Raw genomic sequence first — 19,414 nt, 5'->3', positions numbered from 1 at the left:
AATACGAGTAAATTGTGCATAAATCATTTGAAATCTATGAGGAATAAAATACGTTATAATGCATAATAATCTCATGTAACAGTTTTTATTTTTAACATGGACAGATAACTATAAATCTCATAAACACAGAAAAATATACATGTTAAATTAAAATATGCAAGAATAATTCCTTAGATTAAGTCTATTTCATACGTACAAGTGGAATAAGTTATAAACTCTGTGAAGCGAAAAAATATCACAAAATTAAACGTCAAAAAGTGTGGAGAATAATAACCTGACAGTTTGTACGAAAAATGTCAGTTAACTTTCCAGGTAATGCTATAATGTATTTGCAAAGAAGATCATGCTATCGACATATTTAAATATTTACATTTGCTGTGTTTTTCTAGTAAGCTTACTGTGAAATTGATTTGAAAAACATTTTCGTGTATACTCACGCGTAGAAATATACACGGAGAAACGTGCGTTAACGTGACGTCACAATGGGACTGCAGCGACGTTAGTAAAATGCAACAATATAGGGCAGCGAGAAATTCAAATATTGAGTATATTTTAGTTGCCCCCAAACAGGTAAAATGTAAATATAAGGAATGTTTTTCAGTTTAGTGTGAATTATTGGTGTGTGAATCACACAGACTTGCACATAGGCATATTTTTCATGAAGCGCTAGCGCGCTTCATGAAATATGCCTACGTGACAAGTCTGTGTGATTCCTTAAATATTCACTCAAACAACGAATGTTGATATTTTTGTTACATCAAGTAATTTGTTTATAGCTTATTATTCGTTCCATAAATTGTATGCTCTATCGAACAGAATTAACTAGGGGATAAACTCTATTTGCAGAAAATAATAGTGCATCGCTTCATGAATAAAGGACATTGGCAATATACATGCAGATGTCATCTGTTTATCATAGTTTATTCAAACTTAAGTTGCAATAAACAATTTTTTTTAATAAATGTCCAATTATGAAACAGATGTGTGCGGCTCCGTGCTACCAATATCTTTTGAGTTCAAGAATATATCAAAACAATGTACGTTAAACTACAAATATCGTCTTTTAAAATAATCTTTTTAATGTTTATTTTTTTTTATGGACAAATCTTACATTTATTAAACATTTAGTTTGCATTACACCCAATAAAACCTTAAAAAGAAAATCATAACGCTCGGTAGGGTTATCTGAATGATAGATATTGAACACTTATAGGACAGGCGTTAATTTGAATAAGTTCAATAACCCTTTAATTTTTTTTTAATTCAAAAAAATGGTTTCAGTTATATACTGAAGACAAAGACTTAATTAATATCTTAAACTTAAATTTACAAGAAGAAAATGGATTTTTGTTATTTTACCTTGGGTTTCACCAATGGAGTCTCTGACCTTGACCAATGTGATCTTGACACAGAAGAAGTTTCCTTTTTACTGGATTCTGTGAATATTCTCAGTCCATTCAGAGATGGGTACTTTGTCTTTATACCCATCATCAGCTAAAAGTTTAACAAGAAATGTAGTGCTTAGAATCTAACTTTACTTGTGTCAGAGAAACATATAGTTTTGCAAGTCAAATGAATTTGTTTTTGCTACACATGTTCAGTTTTCGATAAGCGTTAAGTGCCTGCATAATATGAGTACAATGTATAATAACGTTTTCTTCTTACCTTTTTGTTCATTAGCACGTGTGAAATGAATATACAAAAACCCTGTAAAATAATCTAATATCAATATTCTCTGTTTCAGAAAGATTACTTTAGTGCTGAAGAGTTTCTTTAGTCAGACAATGGGCTTGGCTTTTTTATATATAATTATACTCTTAGTATATTTTCATTTGATAATCACATTTAATTTTAACTAACTTTAATTAAAAAAATCAAATTTCTTTTCTTAAAAAAATACATTCTTTTATTAGCATAACAAACCTGTAAGGAGTTGGCTATGATGAAAATATATTGAAATATTTCAGCACTTTCGTTTACAGCTAAGACTCCGAATATCCAGGTAACACCTAGTACGGGTAAAAGGGTACCAAGAGACCGCAATCCAGACCTGTTGGTATAACAAAGCATCTATAAGATCATTATCTTACCACCTTGATAAAGGAAATCTGAGTAAAGGAAAGTATATATATTATTCCTTTAAAGTTCACGTGTGATCTGATAAAAAATTATTTTGAAAGATTTGTTCTTGAATATGCATATGATAATGCCTATAAAAAGAATTTAAATATAGGAAAGTGTATTATGCTTGGTCTTAGGTTCACATTTAGTCTGATGAAAAATTATTTTTAAGTAATTTTTTTCTTCTTGAAAGTATTACAATGCATTTAGAATTGTAGCTACATACGCGGCCTTTTTCTGAAGTGAAGACTTTGTCATCGCGTTGGAGGCACATAGCACTCGAATCAGGGACACCATTATCATTATATTAATCTAAGAAATAATACATCTTTTATTACAAATTTGCCAGCGACCAATTTGTTTGCACCTATTCGTTGGTAATGCTTATCTTAAAAGCAAATAATACATTTTACTTCAAATGATACTCCTTACCACGGCAATTAGACAAACTGGAACAATGAAGAAAAATAGGGAACCACTTTCCATGGACAGCCAGCAGCTGAAATGATTCATAAGTGGGTTATTTTAAAGAAAAATAAAATATGCGTTTAAATGAATTTATCAAAGATTCGTTTTACAGAAAGTCAATTTTATGCCTCTTTATTTTTGTTAGAATCTAATTACATATAAATAATGGAGGAACTGATAAAATCTTAAGCTTCATTTATAGTATTAGATTTAACTTAGCACAATTAATAGCCATTCTCTGTAACCACTTAAACTTCGTTGCCACGCATGGTCACCGATTTTGATGAAACTTCACCCATGCTTAGTACTTGTCACCAGAAACAAATATCAAACAAAATTTTGTTGCTATGTGTCTCGGTTGCTATGGCAACAGCCGGAAAAGTTTAAAAAATCGAGATTTTAAGCCACTTTAAATCTTGACTGTGGCTTAATAAAAACTAGAAAAAGCAAACAAACCATTCTCACAAAAACATGACACCTTGACGTCACTTATACTGTAAAGAAACTGTTTAGATTATATCTCTAAGTAAATGGTAACCAAGGGTACTTTTGGAATACATTTAAAATGCTGAAATATGCTGAAAAACACTCCGTATTCACTAATGGTAGGTGTTACATGCTCAAACTCAATCAACGGCTTAAGAAAAACAATGAAAATGTTTGACCTTAAGTATATAAGTATAAGCAATATTATTCTATAAATAACTTTTATGGTTGCCATGGTAACACAGTGTAACCATGCAAAACCAGTAACTAAGATTGGGTTAATCCTACTGTCTTGAGGAAAAACATGAAAATTCAAGACTGGCAAATATGCATCCTTAGGACCTTGCAACACCAAAACCATAAGAAAAATTGGGTATAATTGCTACTTTGCAGTGTAACCATGGAAACAAAGTACCAGTGCTTAAAAGTGAATTATTTTTCGCTGCATTAAGAATTAAATTGCCATTTAATCAAGAAACAAATTAAAGGACTCAGCTTGAATAGTACTTATCTGTTAGAACTGACGTTCAATATCATATATTGATAAAATTTGATGAATAAAACAACACTGTTGCTATGGTTACCAAGAACGGAAAATGTTCGATTTTGTGAACTTTATATCAATATTAAACCCTGTGTACCAACTTCTTGCATCCACTTAGAGATTGGATGATAGTCAAAATTAAAAGTCAAGTTAGCTGTTAATAAATATCAATCATAAAAGTTTTGGGAATCTACATTTAAGGGTACGTATCCAAGGAAAAGAAAATATTTTTTCAGGTTTTTAAGCATATATTTTCTGCTTATTTCCATAGCAACGCTCTATTTAAAGAATCTAATCTCAATTTTTTCAAATGGGAAAACTTGGAGCACACCGACATCTTATAAAATTGATCATTAGTTATGAGGAAATGTGCTTTTTTTTAAAAGATAGGATCAGATTTAATTACACAGAGTGTTACTTTGAAGGCTCTCTGTGGTATAAAAACCTTGGCAACCATTGCCAACCAAAATGAAATTTTATATTTTGTTCTTGGTATATGTTTCAAGGCTTTTTTTTCTATTATTTGGTAACACTTCATCCTATAATTGCTTTTTATTTTTACGTGTATGACTTTATAAAATTCAATGAATATTTTTTTTACTTTTGAATACTTTGTTACCATAGAAACGTATGTAGTAGTTGATTTACTAAACATGTTTATCATGCATTTGAGACATCTGACCTTCAACTATTTGAAACAGTCATTGCCAATTGTTTGCTTTGCCGCAAATGTTAACTATGGGGCTCTAAACATGTTAAAAAATACCATTTTTCGAACTTTAAGACATGTTGCCATGGTAACTATACAACATAGCAACCAATTTTTGCCTGATTTCAGTTTAGGGTATCAATGACTTTTATCATAGAGAGTTTGGAGAAATTCTGAGACTATGCGTGCCACAGCTCCTATATAAAATTTCAAATCATTACAGAGAATGGCTCTTAATACTTATTACTACTTATTTCTTCGTTGGCACAACTTACTAGTGTTTAAGGTGGTAGCCATTCTCCCAGAAAGCTCCTAAAGTAATTGCTGCAATGATCAGTGGAATACCTAAAAAGAACATTTTATATTTTATATTAATATAAATATGAACTATATATTGAAATATATGATGACACTGTTTCTTATAAACATGCTTGAACTGTTTAAATACTAGAAACTAATCAATATATACTGAGGCATAACATGTCCAAAAACAAAATCATATCTCACCCCATGATCCCAAAAGGAACCACTGCACTCGGGATTTGGACTTGAAGTTGTTGGCTACATACATGGCGTAGAATGTCACTGTAATACTCATACAGTAGTAGATACCCATACTCAGCATACAGAAAAAGGTCACCAAGAAAAGATAATGGATAAGAGCCGTGATGAAAATACAAACACCCTGTAAGCATATCAAATACCTGACTTATTCATGTTTTCAAATCTGTGATATATATTTATTATTTTCTTTTCAACGACAGTCAAACTGTTTCCTGGTTTTTGGACACATCGTTTTGATAAAGTATAGAAAATAGTATACATATGGAAAATCTTACAGTAAGGTTTTTCAAACAATACTTAACACTTTTGTTGCTATAAAGCTTTGTTCACCTCATTTTCTGTCTTTTCTACAGCAGCGATGAAGACAATATAGGACATCACAAGCGATCCACAGAGATTAAGCAACATTATATTTTGATCACTCTTTATTTGTCTGAAAATAAACGCATTGATTTCATTTAAAATTTACTTTTCATTTAATATAAGTTTCCCTTACAGATCAAAATTCAGATTAAATTTTAGAACTTTAAAAAATCACATAAAATGCGTACTTCCATGTCAGAATAAATATCACAAACGTTAACACTGTGAAAGCAATGGATATAATAACACCAACGAGAGAAAATGTCTTCAATGACACTCTGTCTTCTTTTTCCTACAAAATAATTATTGTAAATGAAAGTTGAATGAAATGTACATCTAGAACACAATCATATTTTGCACAACAGAACTCAGCCAATATGTGTTAACTTTATGTAAATCTACAACTGGTAAAATTGCTAAAACTTAACTTAGTATTCTTAAATGTTTACGTTACCGACACGAGAAAATCTAATTTTGTTTTTTAATATTTTGCCAGTGGAGTAAAGGTATCAATATAAACCTCTTCTTGACCTTCTTGTAAGCTTGGAGTTTAATTTTCCAACATAGTTTCATAAAATTTCGAAAACTTGCATTTAGAACTTCATATGCTTTTACTAAGACCCGTTTTTTTAATATAAATTTAATTACTAATTTTCTTACAGGCGTGTATGGTCTCATCAGAATGGCAAAATTAGTAAGATGGTTACACTGGCAGACTGTTCTCTTGTTGTTGGTGGAGTTTACTTTGCAGCCTTCTTCGGACCATTTACTTTTTAAAACAAAAATCTTATTATTAACAAAATCGAATAAATCAATCTTCTATAAAATACATTTTGCAAAGACAAAAGGAAAAGCGAAACTTATCGTTAGAAAATATTTGTTGGTAAATGGCTTATTTTTTTACATTCATTTTCCTAGTGTAGAAAGACAATTCAGAGATTTCCACTTTAGAAGTATGTGTCTTTTGTAGTTAAGAAGAATCAAAGACTTACTTTGTTGTAAAGTCCCAAGACACACACGCTGCTTGAACGTCAGCACTTTCGTTCTAGACAGATGAGTATACCAATATACATTAGATATACATTATTTAAAACAGATTTTCCTATACACAATATTTAGATTCTAGGCGAACCAATATGAAAATCAACTGTTCATTTTGTGCAGATTGTACCCAAGTCTTTATATTTGACAATAACAGCAGAAATTTTATATTATTTATATCAGTTTGAGTTTCAAAACGTATTCAAAAGATAATCGAATTCGACAAAGCCTACATAACAAACAGTTTTCCTGAATAAGGTTTATGCTATTTTTCTTGATGAGCTCATTTGTTCAAAGTGGTAGGTCACTTTGAATAAGATATTGTTATATCTTCTAATAACTTATACTTTCGTCGATCGGTAGAAACCAGTTCACACTTAAAATTAACATAGGTCTAGCTATATGACTATGACACCAGTGATTAAAACATGTTGAGTTTTCAAAAAGCATAATCAGAGTCGAGTATGCAAGGTCAATGTCACTGAAAAAAATTATTTATCACAAAGTATGCTAGAACAACCAGAAAAGATTGAGAAGAATTTTATGAAATTTAAGCAAATTTATATCAAATTGTCTGAAAGGAATAAAGAAAACCTATTCCGTTCTTTTTTATTTGATCTAGGTAAGTCAACAATAAACCTGCTGTTCAAATTCTGAATATGAAAATGAATGCATAACAAATTGAAATATTTATGTAAAGAAAATCGAATATCACTGTACTCTTGCACATGCGTGTCCTACAAAATTACTAAAATTAGGCGGGCCAGAAAAATCTTATAGTCTGGTCCTGATTTTTAAAAAGAAGGCTAGAAATAACTTCTAACGGCAAATAATTATTATTTAGTCCAGCATAGTTTTTAACCTATTTCGAGTATGTTGAATCCGGAAAAATATGCTGGCCTTCATGAAAATGGCGTTACAGAGGTCAAATTGGCGATTCAAAATGGCGGACATCCCATTTTTCTAATTTTCTCTTAATGTCATTCAAAATGGAGAAGTAATGAGTGAAATTCTAACTGAGTGTAAGAAAACTATAACAATGATAATAGAATGCTGTCAATATTAGTTTAACTCAGAAAGTTTAGTAGTTTCTAAACTTAATTCGAATTTTCTCTAATTTTGTTGTGTATTGTTTCTATATTCTTTTTTGTTCAGGATTCTACATTTGCAAATATCCATACCCTGCAGATTTTTCCTCTACATCTCACTATTCTACAATTGAATGATGGTGCAGCTGTAAGTTAAAAGTCAAAATGGCGATTCAAAATAGCGTATATTCATATTTTCCTTCAAATTATTTAATTCATAATGTCGTTTACATAGTAGAAAGGATTTGTGAATATTTTACTGAGCGTAGTACAACTATTTAACATGATAATAGAACACTAATTTGATCACTTTCAATCGGAAAATTTAGTTATTAAATTTGAAATGTGTTAATTAGCTCAAAATGGCAATTCAAATGACGTCTTATACATTGAATTTCGAAAAATACCCAAACTGCTTAATTCTAGTTCGTTTTGCAGGAAATAAATTACAATTTTTTGCTTTTTTTATTCATGAAAAAATGTTCAAATATGCCATGAAAGTTAGAGGATATTTTTGTTAATGACTTGGGATTTTCATAACACGGATTTTTGTTTGATTACTTCAGCTGTTTTTAAGATAAATTTTGACGACAATTCCGAAGACATTTTATCATTTACCTGTCTCACCATGCTTCATATAAAAAGTTAATGATATCATACAATAATTGCTGTTTTGTGGACAATATGAAAATAAAGCTACCCCAAGAGCAGTATCCCCCGAGCATTAAGGCGAGTGAACATTCAGTTGTTGGAAATTCTTGATCTATTTTTAGTCCATTGTAGAAAAAAAATAAATGTTTATATTCATGTGGAAGGTCTAGTGCAACATAACTTAGTATGATTTTTAAAATGATTGACCACGACCAATTATAGGGCTAGTAATTGTTATACATCATATGAATCTGAATATATAATAATATCAAAATATAAACATATATAATAGGTAGGATTCTTCTCTGTTTTCTGACTAGATGAAACATTCAAAGTATATTTGCTTATATGTTTTATATATTGAGGTGTAAGTAATTTAAAAGATCATATTTTTCTTTCCTTATCACAATTGTACAACTTTAAATAGAAATGGTAAACTGCGTTTGAAAACTAGCAGTGACTATATTTTTGGCGGAATGGTGGCGTATGAAAATATCTTTTCTGCCTCTCAAAATCATAATAGAACAAGAGGCCCATGGGCCACATCTCTCACCTGAGAAGCTTTGAACATTCCGTTCTTTACCAGATTTCCCCCTTGTTATACATATTGTGACACCAACTGATCATAATTTAAACAAATTGAAATCTACACTACCATAGGATGCTTTGATTCAACATTGTAAAACTTTGATTCCCCACTGTGGCCCGCCCAACTCCCCGGGGTCATGATTTTAACAATTTAGAATCTGCACTACCTAAGGATGCTTCCACATAAGTTTCAGCTTTTCTGGCTCAGTGGTTTTTGAGTATAGAAGATTTTTTAATGATTTTTCCTATATATTTCTATGTAAAACTTTGATTCCCAATTGTGGACCCGCCCAACCCCCGGGGATCATGTTTTGAACAATTTAGAATCTGCACTACCTAAGAATGTTTCCACATTAGTTTCAGCTTTCCTGGCCCAGTGGTTCTTGAGAAGAAAATTTTTCCTATATATTTCTATGTAAAACTTTGATTCCCAATTGTGGCCCAAGCCTACCACCGGGGGTCATGATTTTAACAATTTAGAATCTACACTAGCCAAGGATGCTTCCACATTAGTTTCAGCTTTTCTGGCCTAGTGGTTCTTGAGAAGAAGATTTTTAAAGATTCTTCCTATATATTTCTATGTAAAACTTTGATTCCCAATTGTGGACCCGCCCAACCCCCGGGGATCATGTTTTGAACAATTAAGAATCTGCACTACCTAAGGTTGTTTCCACATAAGTTTCAGCTTTTCTGGCCCAGTGGTTCTTGAGAAGAAAATTTTTCCAATATATTTCTATGTAAATCTTTGATTCCCAATTGTGGCCCCACCCTACCCCCGGGGGTCATGATTTTAACAATTTAGAATCTATACTACCCAAGCATGCTTCCACATTAGTTTCAGCTTTTCTGGCCCAGTGCTTCTTGAGAAGAAGATTTTTAAAGATTTTTCCTATATATTTCTATGTAAAACTTTGATTCCCAATTGTGGCCCCACCCTACCCCCGGAGGTCATGATTTTAACAATTTAGAATCTACACTACCCAAGGATGCTTCCACATAAGTTTCAGCTTTTCTGGCCCAGTGGTTCTTGAGAAGAAGATTTTAAAAGATTTTTCCTATGTATCCCTGTGTTCAACTTTCATCAAACAATCACACATTGTGGCCCCACCCTACCCCCGGAGGTCATGATTTTCATAATTTAGAATCTGCGCTACCTACGGATTCTTCCACATAAGCTTCAGCTTTTCTGGCTCAGTGGTTCTTGAGAAGATTTTTAAAGATTTTTCCTATACATTTCTCTGTAAAAATTCCCCTTTGTGGCCTCGCCCAACCCCTGGTGGTCATGATATTTACAATTTAGAATCTACACTATCCAAGGATGCTTCCACATAAGTTTCAGCTTTTCTGGCTCAGTGGTTTTTGAGTATAGAAGATTTTTAAAAGATTTTTCCTATATATTTCTATGTAAAACTTTGATTCCCCAATGTGGCCCCACCCTACCTCCGGAGGTCATGATCTTCATAATTTAGAATCTGCACTACCTAAGGATGCTTCCACATAAGTTTCAGCTTTTCTGGCCCAGTGCTTCTTGAGTAGAAGATTTTAAAAGATTTTTCCTATATATATCTATGTAAACTTTGATTCCCAATTGTGACCCCACCCTACCCCCGGGGGTCATGATTTTAACAATTTAAAATCTACACTACCCAAGGATGCTTCCACATTAGTTTCAGCTTTTCTAGCCCAGTGCTTCTTGAGAAGAAGATTTTTAAAGATTTTTCCTATACATTTCTTTGTAAAACTTTGATTCACCATTGTGGCCCCGCCCAACCCTTGGTGGTCATGATTTTTACAATTTAGAATATACACTATCCAAGGATGCTTCCACATAAGTTTCAGCTTTTCTGGCTCAGTGGTGTTTGAGTATAGAAGATTTTTAAAAGATTTTTCCTATATATTTCTATGTAAAACTTTGATTCCCCATTGTGGCCCCACCCTATCCCCGGGGGTCATGATTTGAACAATTTAGAATCTGCACTACCTAAGGATGCTTCCACATAAGTTTCAGTTTTTCTGGCCCAGTGGTTCTTGAGAAGAAGATTTTTTAATGACCCCACCCTATTTTTGTCTTTTCTTGATTATCTCCCCTTGTGAAAGGACTTGGCCCGTAATTTTAACAATTTAAATTTCTCTTTACTCAAGGATGCTTTGTACCAAGTTTGGTCAAAATTGGCCAAGTGGTTCTTGAGAAGAAGTCGAAAATGTGAAAAGTTTACAGACAAACAGACGGACAAACCCAAATTAATATCCCCCACTTTTCAAGCGGGGGACAATAATGACAGTGTCCATGTTTTGCTATGGGAAACCCAAAATATGTGTCGGATCAAAAAATAAAATAGGAGGTCACAATGGCAATATGTAATAAAGATTCTGTGAATCAAGTGTCATCAAAATTCATTCAGTGGTATGAGAGGAATTGCGGATAAGAGATGGGTACCCCAAAGCGTAACAGACAAACGGACGGACATAGCGATTACTCCATACCCTTCCGCTTTTCAAGCGGGGGGTTTAAAAAAATATCTGATATTCAAGACATGTAGCTCTTTATTTTGTGACCCCGTATAAATTTGTTGTCTTTTAGGGTAGAAAGGTCATTTTATTAGCAAGAAAATTCTCAAACTTGATTATCTGAAATCACATTGTGTCCATATTTTGGTGAGAAAAGTTGTAAAATTATGAATTTAAGAGCGCCTGCAGATTCCTCGTGATTCCTATCACTTACAAGCTTTCGTATCACTAGGCCAAAGCGATTCCTAATTTCGATCTAGTCAACATTTTCTTGACAACAAAATTTTCTTGAACACTTCAAGAACTTTACAAGGCAACTTGATCCACACTTATTTGTTAGGATAGTGTAAGGTTGTATCAAGAATTGAGGGGGGGGGGATTGAACACAAACATTTTCTTCTTTCAGATTTTGTAAATTTCAAAATTTTTAAATTTATATACACTGTTCAATACAAAAATGAATTTTTGACTGAGAATACCGAAACGCAAATGTAGGGACACAGAATCAGAGCTGGACAATCAAGAAAATTTATGGTTTACTTGCTAGTATATTATACTGATAATTCTTAAGGTAGGATTCTTCTCATATTTCTAATATTCAAAAATAAATGAAATTTTCACAAAATCAAGAAGACAATACCAGTAAGTGATAGCATCAGTGAAATTAATTTGACCGTTTTATATTAGAGGCAAGGTCAGGTCTAGGTCATTATCTTTTTCCATGACATTAAGAATAAAAAATAACTGTTGCCAATCATGTGATACCTACTTCTATTTCAAAAGTTTAATGATTGATCTTTTTGCATAAAAAACATATAACTATATCGGGTTTATAGCATGATATAACCAAATTTACATAAATAAGTTAACTTAACTGGATAATGGCTAATTCGAATTTTCTCTGATTTTCTTAATTTTTTAGGATATATTAGTTTTTTTCATGTGCTTCCTATATTTAACTTTTTCTTATTTTCACATATGATAATGTAGTAATATACCGGTAAATATACAAAATGATACAAAAACAAAAAGTTTTGATCGTTTACTAAGAGAGAAAAAAAAATACATTTATGGATTTTTGGCTCAAATCTCTCTTTGATAGAAAGCATTTAATAGCTAATAAAGTTCTATTTTGTTTGAAAAATCATATTTATTTAATAAATTTTGAAAGTTTAGTCCCTCATTATTAATCTAACTTACATTTGAAATTTTATCCAAGATTTCGATGTGTAAAAATTATAACTAAATTCATTGTAAGCTCAGCTGCGCCGAAGGCTCAAGTGAGCTTTTCTGATCACATTTTGTCCGTCGTCCGTCCGTCCGTCTGTATGTATGTCCGTCTGTCCGTCCGTCTTTCTGTCTGTCTGTAACGCTTTCGTTTCCACACGATATCTCGAGAACCCTTTGAGCCTTTGCAATGAAATTTAGCATAGCAACTCCCTATGGACTAAAGAAGACCCCTATTGATTTTGAGGTCAAAAGGTCAAAGGTCAAGGTCATAAATAAGCAAATTCTGTCTGTTAAAACACTTTCGTTTCCACACGATATCTCTAGAACCATTTAAGCTATCGCAATGAAATTTTACATAACAACTCCCTGTGGCCTAAAGAAGACCCCTATTGATTTTGAGGTCAAAAGGTTCAAGGTCATAAATTTATACATTCTGTCTGTGTGTAACACTATCATTTCCGGGCGATATTTCAAGAAGATTTTGAGCTTATGCAATGTAATTTTATACCAAAACTCCCTAGGACGTGTCTCGCCCCTCTCAAAGTGCCCCGCCCCGTTTGTTTTATTAGTATTTATAGTATTACATGTCGCTATTTTTAGCGCAGGGGCATGAGGAGAGTTATTGCGTATAAAACAGGTTCTCGGCGGACTTTATGTTCTTATTACATCTATTAGAACTGTTTAATAAAGGCTAAATAAATCAAACACCATGGATTGTGTAAAATTTTGAGAATACTGAACATGAAAACATGAATATATATATACATGTATGTGACTTCAGTTCTGCATATACTTCACTCTGTGTAAAGCGACTCCGTGGTCTAGTGGTTATGTCTCTCGCTTCAAATGTGAAAGGTCCCGGGACCGAATATCGGACGAATCTTTTTTTTTTTTTAAATACTTTTTTTTTACTAAATGATAGTATTCAGCATGTGAAATGAAAAATTTATGAGGTTATAAAATCATCATTACAATGTGATAAATATTCCATATAAAAAATCTTCTATACACATAATAAAGAATAAGCAATCAAATCTTTATATGCATATTGACATACATGTATTTTATTTCCTTCAGTATACATGTATACATTTAATAATTCTACAAATTCAGTCAGGGGGAGCCGACTTTTTCCCTAAGCGGGGGACACGAATTCTCTGAATTAGCTTGTATTTAAATGGGAGACCGGGGTATTATTTAGTGAGCTAATTGCTCGCAGTACCTCTAGTTCCTTGCATATAATTTAGGAAAACAAAATAGACTTTTCACATTTGAACATAAATGTGTTGTTCTTGAGTGTTGGTTGATTAATTGTATATTGTTTAACGCCGAGTCGGCAATTTTTCAGCCATGTTTCGGTGGACTATCAGTTTAAATACCGGTAATCGGTTTTTGAAGGATTTTAGTTTCTCTGGCGCCCCCCCCCCCCCCCCCCCCCCGTGAGCTTACTCTTTTTCGAACTCCACTGAAATGATCTTTTACATGCCAAGGGGGTTGTCATCCTTGACACAGGGCTCCATTTTACTTGAGTGTTGAAAATACTAAAATTCCGAAGACAGACTGAAACATATAGCAAAGGAAGGTGGAATAGAAGATGGTAGGGATAATACTAAGTTCTTATAAGTGCTAAAAAGCTAGAACAAAGTGTTCGATGAAATCGGACAATAATTTCTTCACTTATATTTGATGGTGTGCCGAGGGATGTTGAGGTAGAAGTGCGAGTTGATAATGACAGGATTTGGGAATGAATTTAGGTGGACGGGGGCTCAAAGGCTTTGGAACACGTACGATCAAATACGAAGGGGGGGGGGTGGAAACTCTTAAGTTAAGTTTGTTTTAACTATCTCCAGAAAAAAAAGAATTTTTTCAAATATTTTTTGTACAAATTTAATGGGCTAAACAAAATACTATATATATAAAAAACAAACTGTCATTTATTTTCTGCAAAACGAGCTAGAATTAAGCAGTTTCAACGAAATTCGAGTTTATCAGTCGTCATTTGAATTGCCATTTTGAGCTATTTAATGACTAAGTTTTCCGATTGAAAGTGATCAAATTAGTGTTCTATTGTCATTTTACATAGTTGTACTACGCTCAGTAAAATACTCACAATTCCATTCTTCTATGTAAACGACATTAAGAAATAATTTTTTAAAAATATGAATAACCATTTTGAATCGCCTTCTTTATTTTTAACTTAGAGCTGCGCCATCATTCAGTTGTAGAATAGTGAGATGCAGAGGAAAATATACAAATCTGCAGTGTATGGATATTTGCAAATGAAAATCCTGAACAAAGCGGAATACGGAACAATAGACAAAAACATCAGAGAAAATTCGAATTAAGTTTAGAAACGACTAAATTTGCTAAGTTAAACTAATATTGTTAGCATTCTATTATCTTTTTAATACTTGTATTACACTCAGTGAGATATTCACACATTATTTCTACTTTTTGTACGATATTAAGAGAAAATTAGAAAAATGGGATGTCCACCATTTTGAATCGCCATTTTGACATCTGTAACGCCATTTTTATGAAGGCCAGCATATTTTTTCGGATTCAGCATACTCGAAATAGGTTAAAAATTATGCTGGACTAAATAATAATTATTTGCCGTCAGAAGTATTTTTTTCTATAAATCGCACCAGACTATTACATGTACCTCAAGTTTATGCTGGAAGGCCAGATTAAGAGGAGGGTACAGAATACCCAGGTCTGTCTGAGTAGTAAGCGACAGGATTTCAGAATTGACGAATTCTTTCTTTTTCTTCTCTTTTCCTTCCGTCACTCCGTTTGAATTTTCTTCTCTGCAAACGATATTACAAGTAAACTAGAGGTGTTAAAAATAGAATAAACGTATGGAGATAACAAACAATATTCTAGATCATTGAGAACCAACACAATATTTAATTTTGAAAAATCTTTTGAAAGATTCTGAAATATTGTTTGCAGCATAAATATTACCACTGCTTGAATAGAAATTTCATAAACGGATAGAGGTTGTTATATACTCTTCAAAAAAAGAAACGCATAGTAGGAACAATGGCCTGAAAATTTGTGATAGTTTTGTCATACCTTTTATTTCTGTATGGATACTATGTATTCGAGTGAAATGAATGATTTTTTAATGCAATTGTTAACTTTACAGCTATTCTACAAGTCTCACAGACAAAAAGACCTGATTTTGCAAAATTTCCCCCAAAATTTTGATCTCAATTTTCATTTGTTGAATTCCAATGCAATTCCTTCAGGTACAACGGGGGTATCAAAAGTGGGGGTTCTCGATATTTTGAATCTGGTTTTATGTGAAAAATGACGCTTCTTAAAATTGCTTCATCTGAATGTTGCGTGGCACAAAAAGGAAAATGGGCGACTGGAAGTAGGGGTACCGCAATCTACAATTGCAAGAGGTTTTAATGTTACACACAGACCATATCTAACCTATAAAACATAAACCATTAGCATCGAACATTCAATGTTCGCAAAAAATATGGTAGACTACGTGTGACATCAGCAGCACAGCATCACAGGATTACGCAAATTGCATGAATGTAATGCAAGGACGTCATCTAAAGCATTAGCTATCCCTGAACTGCACAGATCATCTAACAAGACCGTTTTCAGTTGACTACAAATTATTGCAAGAGGATTATTCATGCCATTGTTCTGACCCCACAGCACCCCAAATATCGACTTCAAAGATCTCAGATGAATAGAGTATGACCATAGCATCACTGCTGAACATTTTGGTTAACCTACTAGTCCAGAATGTTTATCTGAAAGCCTCTTATAAGTTTAAGAGTGCTAATGCTTTTTAATGAATGTTAGATAGATAACTGCCTCCAGGACGTTAAAAAAGTTGGTGGTGGTAGTGTAATGATATGGAAAATTGTATTATAAGAAAGTAAGATTGATTTGGTTCGAATTCAATGGACTTTGATGGAAAAAGGTACTCTAACCATGTTTTACCTACACATACCCATTCAATTTTGCAGCATCCTAGAGCCGTATTGCAATCTCACAATACACAGCCACATATGGCTCGTTTGACACACCTATTCTTGCAAAGAAACAACAACCTGTTTCAGTCACAGTCATCTAAATCGCTAGATTTAATCCAAATTAAGCAGCATTGGACAAAATGGATTGACATGATTTGCCAAAGACAATCGCATCTCCAGACTCTGCAACAGCTGACTAAAGTTCTACAGTTGGAGTGGGAGAGTATTCCTATACAGTTTTTATTACACACATTTGCTTCCATTAGATGCCGTTTGTGGCTATCATTTGTGTCTGCGGGGGGCACACCAGATATTGATCTTTAGTGATCTTAAACTGACTATAATTTTAAAATTGTTGAGTAATTATGACATTTAGATAGTATTCCTGTTACTTACCACATTTCTGTTTTATCAATGCATCATTTACTAAATAATCTTTATGTTCAATGTGTCACTAAAATTCTACGATGTGTTCTTTTTTTGAAGAGTACATCTCATGTTTAGAGGAATAGTTGTACTGAGTATGAATAAATCACATACAATTAAAAAGAGTCCAGGCATTTAAATACTGCATGTATATTTAAAAAGTGGGCTTCATAATTTAGCGGCGGGAATGCGCGAATTTACAAATATCGCTAAGAAATCATTTATTCAGTGTAGCTCAAGTTCATGGTTACGCCAAAAACTCCATACACTGCAATTGCGCTAAATTTTGAAAACCTCAAATTCTGTACACGTTCAGTGTATTTGTCAAGAGTACACTTCTTAGTTGGGTGACCTTGACCTAATGAATACAGCTGTGGTACATAAGAGTGAATCTATCAGCGGTGTGCCAAGTTTGACCTAGCTTACCTAGTCTTCAAAATATTATTGGTTCTCTTTTAAAAGTTTATAAATATTTTTAACATACTTTCTTGTTATATGTGACCTTCTGAAAATTGTGATTACTCATAATATATACAAATTTCCCCCTGTGGCTGTGATTTTATTTCCAGAGAAAGCAAAACTGATTGTTTTGTCCATTGAATTATAGAATAGACAATTCAGAATCGCAGGAAGGTAATTCGCATGGCTTTTGCTGATTGTGTCTCGGTGGTTTATAAGCAACAGCCTATTAAATTGAAGAAAGATTTTAGAATTTTATGTTACAGAAAGAATGAATGCATATTTACGTATTTGAATCTGAATCTGTGGGTAAAATGTCTGATATCGTCCTGTATATGACAGCCACATAAGTAATTGCTGCAAGATAAATATAAAAAAAATTAGTATCGAGTTTCATAAAACCTTAAATTTATAAATGAATTTAATAAATCACGTTACATGAAATACTAAGTTTAATCCAGACAAAAGGCAGAACAACACATATTGGCTTTACTCATAGAGGGAAAAAACGAACAACAGAACATTATTGTCTTACGTTTTTTAATTTTATTTGTTTGCTTCGGCAACTCAAGAAATGTGGAATATTCTTCCGTATCTGTTGATGTATCATTTGGTGTTTTCTCTTTTTTTTCTGGGAAGACGATTCCCTTTTCATCTACTTTTGTCTTATCAACAGACACTTCTAAAAAATAAGATATTAAAATACATCATATCATGTAATCGTGTACAGATTAATATAAATACATTTTTGCAATAGAAAATAATAATACAATTGCTGTAAGATTACCAAAATTTTTCCCTTTAAATATTGATGTTGTTATATTTTCTTTCTTTAAAACAACTTCACACATTCGATCCATATTCTTTAAAAGTGAGCTTGCATCCTTTTCAGTCTGTTAGGGTTTAAAGATTAAAATGCAGTTTTAGCTAATAGATAAAATATGTAATGAAGCTTTAAACAATAATTGTTCCTACCAATTATAATGATTCCTACCCATCTGATCTTATTTTGACAGCTTTTAAAATGTGTTCTACTACTTTTATAATAAAAAAAAATATGTGAATGTGATTCAATAATTTTAAAAATAAGAAAATTTACTTCTCCTTAACTACCTTTTCGCTTACAGCAGTCCAATATTTGGTGTTGTTTGTTGACAAAACATTGTCGACAACCGCAAAGAAGGCCTGAAAAGAATAAAATAAGAATGAATTCTAAATATTTTATCAAGAACTTAGCAAAATTCTTTTTTTTTTTAAAGATACTCTTGCTTTAACACTTTTTTGAACGATAAAGATTTAATTAACACCTTACCAATTTGAACCTGAAAACTGACTAAAATTATGCATTTCAAAGTTTCAAACTGAAAAGAAGAGAGTTTGGCTTTTATAAATAATACATGTATGTGAGGCAGAGCTAAATTATACACTACAGACTGAGAAAAATCTCTAAATTAATAAAAGAGTTATTTGTAAAAGAAAAAAATACATCGCCCTAATTTCAAATCAATTGCTCTTTTTTGTTTGAAATTTAGACAAATTTTAAATGGAATTTATATATTTATTGAATATAGTTGAAGGTTCACTAAAAGGCAAGTCTTGCATATTGCTTTCTGGAAATTTTGTTTTCGAGGATTGTTTTTTCTTAATTTTATGATGCAAATATAAACATTTTTCCTGCACTGAATTAAAGTAGGCTTTCTTTAAAGCCTTTCGCCCATATTTATGCAAAGTGTAGTAACTATGTATGATTTAAATATTTGCAGTTTAAATTTCGCCCAAAGCTGAGATATAGCAACTTAATGGAGGATATTGTACAATATAACAAGAGGCCCATGGGTCTTACAGGTCACATGAGTATCATGTAACAATTTACCAACAATTGAATCTGTACCCCTGAACAAGGGGCCTTGAAATTAATCATTTTGGAAAAGGCACCTTTCATCATCATAAATATATAATCTTAGATCATTGGCATAATACCTAAGAGCAAAGGAGAAGAATTCCAAGGAATTCACGCATTTGCTCGATATAATCATTAGAGCCGCGGCCTAACACCAGAACTCCAAACCCAGGGGCCATAAAAATCAGAATTTCGGAAGAATCATTCTCGATCATATAACTATGTGCTTGGTTAGTTTGTTTAATACCCAGGAGCAGACAAGAC

General features: G+C 32.5%; 1 protein-coding gene across 2 annotated transcripts in view; it reads right to left on the bottom strand.

Annotated features, from left to right (window-relative positions):
- Positions 1-159: 159 nt before the first annotated feature.
- LOC134236003 (adhesion G protein-coupled receptor B1-like) overlaps positions 160-19,414 on the bottom strand; it is a 33,093-nt gene continuing 13,838 nt past the window's right edge. Inside the window, exons 18-34 of one of the 2 annotated variants that reach the window (XM_062718177.1) lie at positions 18,364-18,435; positions 18,038-18,143; positions 17,786-17,932; positions 17,538-17,607; positions 15,027-15,171; positions 6,248-6,300; positions 5,916-6,024; positions 5,444-5,547; positions 5,223-5,325; positions 4,836-5,013; positions 4,604-4,673; positions 2,554-2,620; positions 2,348-2,433; positions 1,924-2,050; positions 1,666-1,707; positions 1,360-1,494; positions 160-217 (exon numbers count right to left, since the gene is read on the bottom strand). In XM_062718177.1, coding sequence (XP_062574161.1) covers positions 209-217; positions 1,360-1,494; positions 1,666-1,707; positions 1,924-2,050; positions 2,348-2,433; positions 2,554-2,620; positions 4,604-4,673; positions 4,836-5,013; positions 5,223-5,325; positions 5,444-5,547; positions 5,916-6,024; positions 6,248-6,300; positions 15,027-15,171; positions 17,538-17,607; positions 17,786-17,932; positions 18,038-18,143; positions 18,364-18,435 — 1,623 coding nt within the window. In that variant the 3' untranslated portion in view covers positions 160-208. Of the gene's footprint in view, positions 218-1,335; positions 1,495-1,665; positions 1,708-1,923; positions 2,051-2,347; positions 2,434-2,553; positions 2,621-4,603; positions 4,674-4,835; positions 5,014-5,222; positions 5,326-5,443; positions 5,548-5,915; positions 6,025-6,247; positions 6,301-15,026; positions 15,172-17,537; positions 17,608-17,785; positions 17,933-18,037; positions 18,144-18,363; positions 18,436-19,414 lie in introns of those variants that run through there. The other variant, XM_062718178.1, reaches the window with a different exon arrangement.

Source organism: Saccostrea cucullata, unplaced genomic scaffold (genome assembly GCF_032062105.1).
Source record: "Saccostrea cucullata isolate Sc308-1 unplaced genomic scaffold, CSIRO_AGI_Scuc_v1 ctg5779, whole genome shotgun sequence".
Classification (NCBI taxonomy): domain Eukaryota; kingdom Metazoa; phylum Mollusca; class Bivalvia; order Ostreida; family Ostreidae; genus Saccostrea; species Saccostrea cuccullata.
Note: the sequence above shows the minus strand (reverse complement) of the source record. Positions and strands in the feature narration are given on the sequence as shown.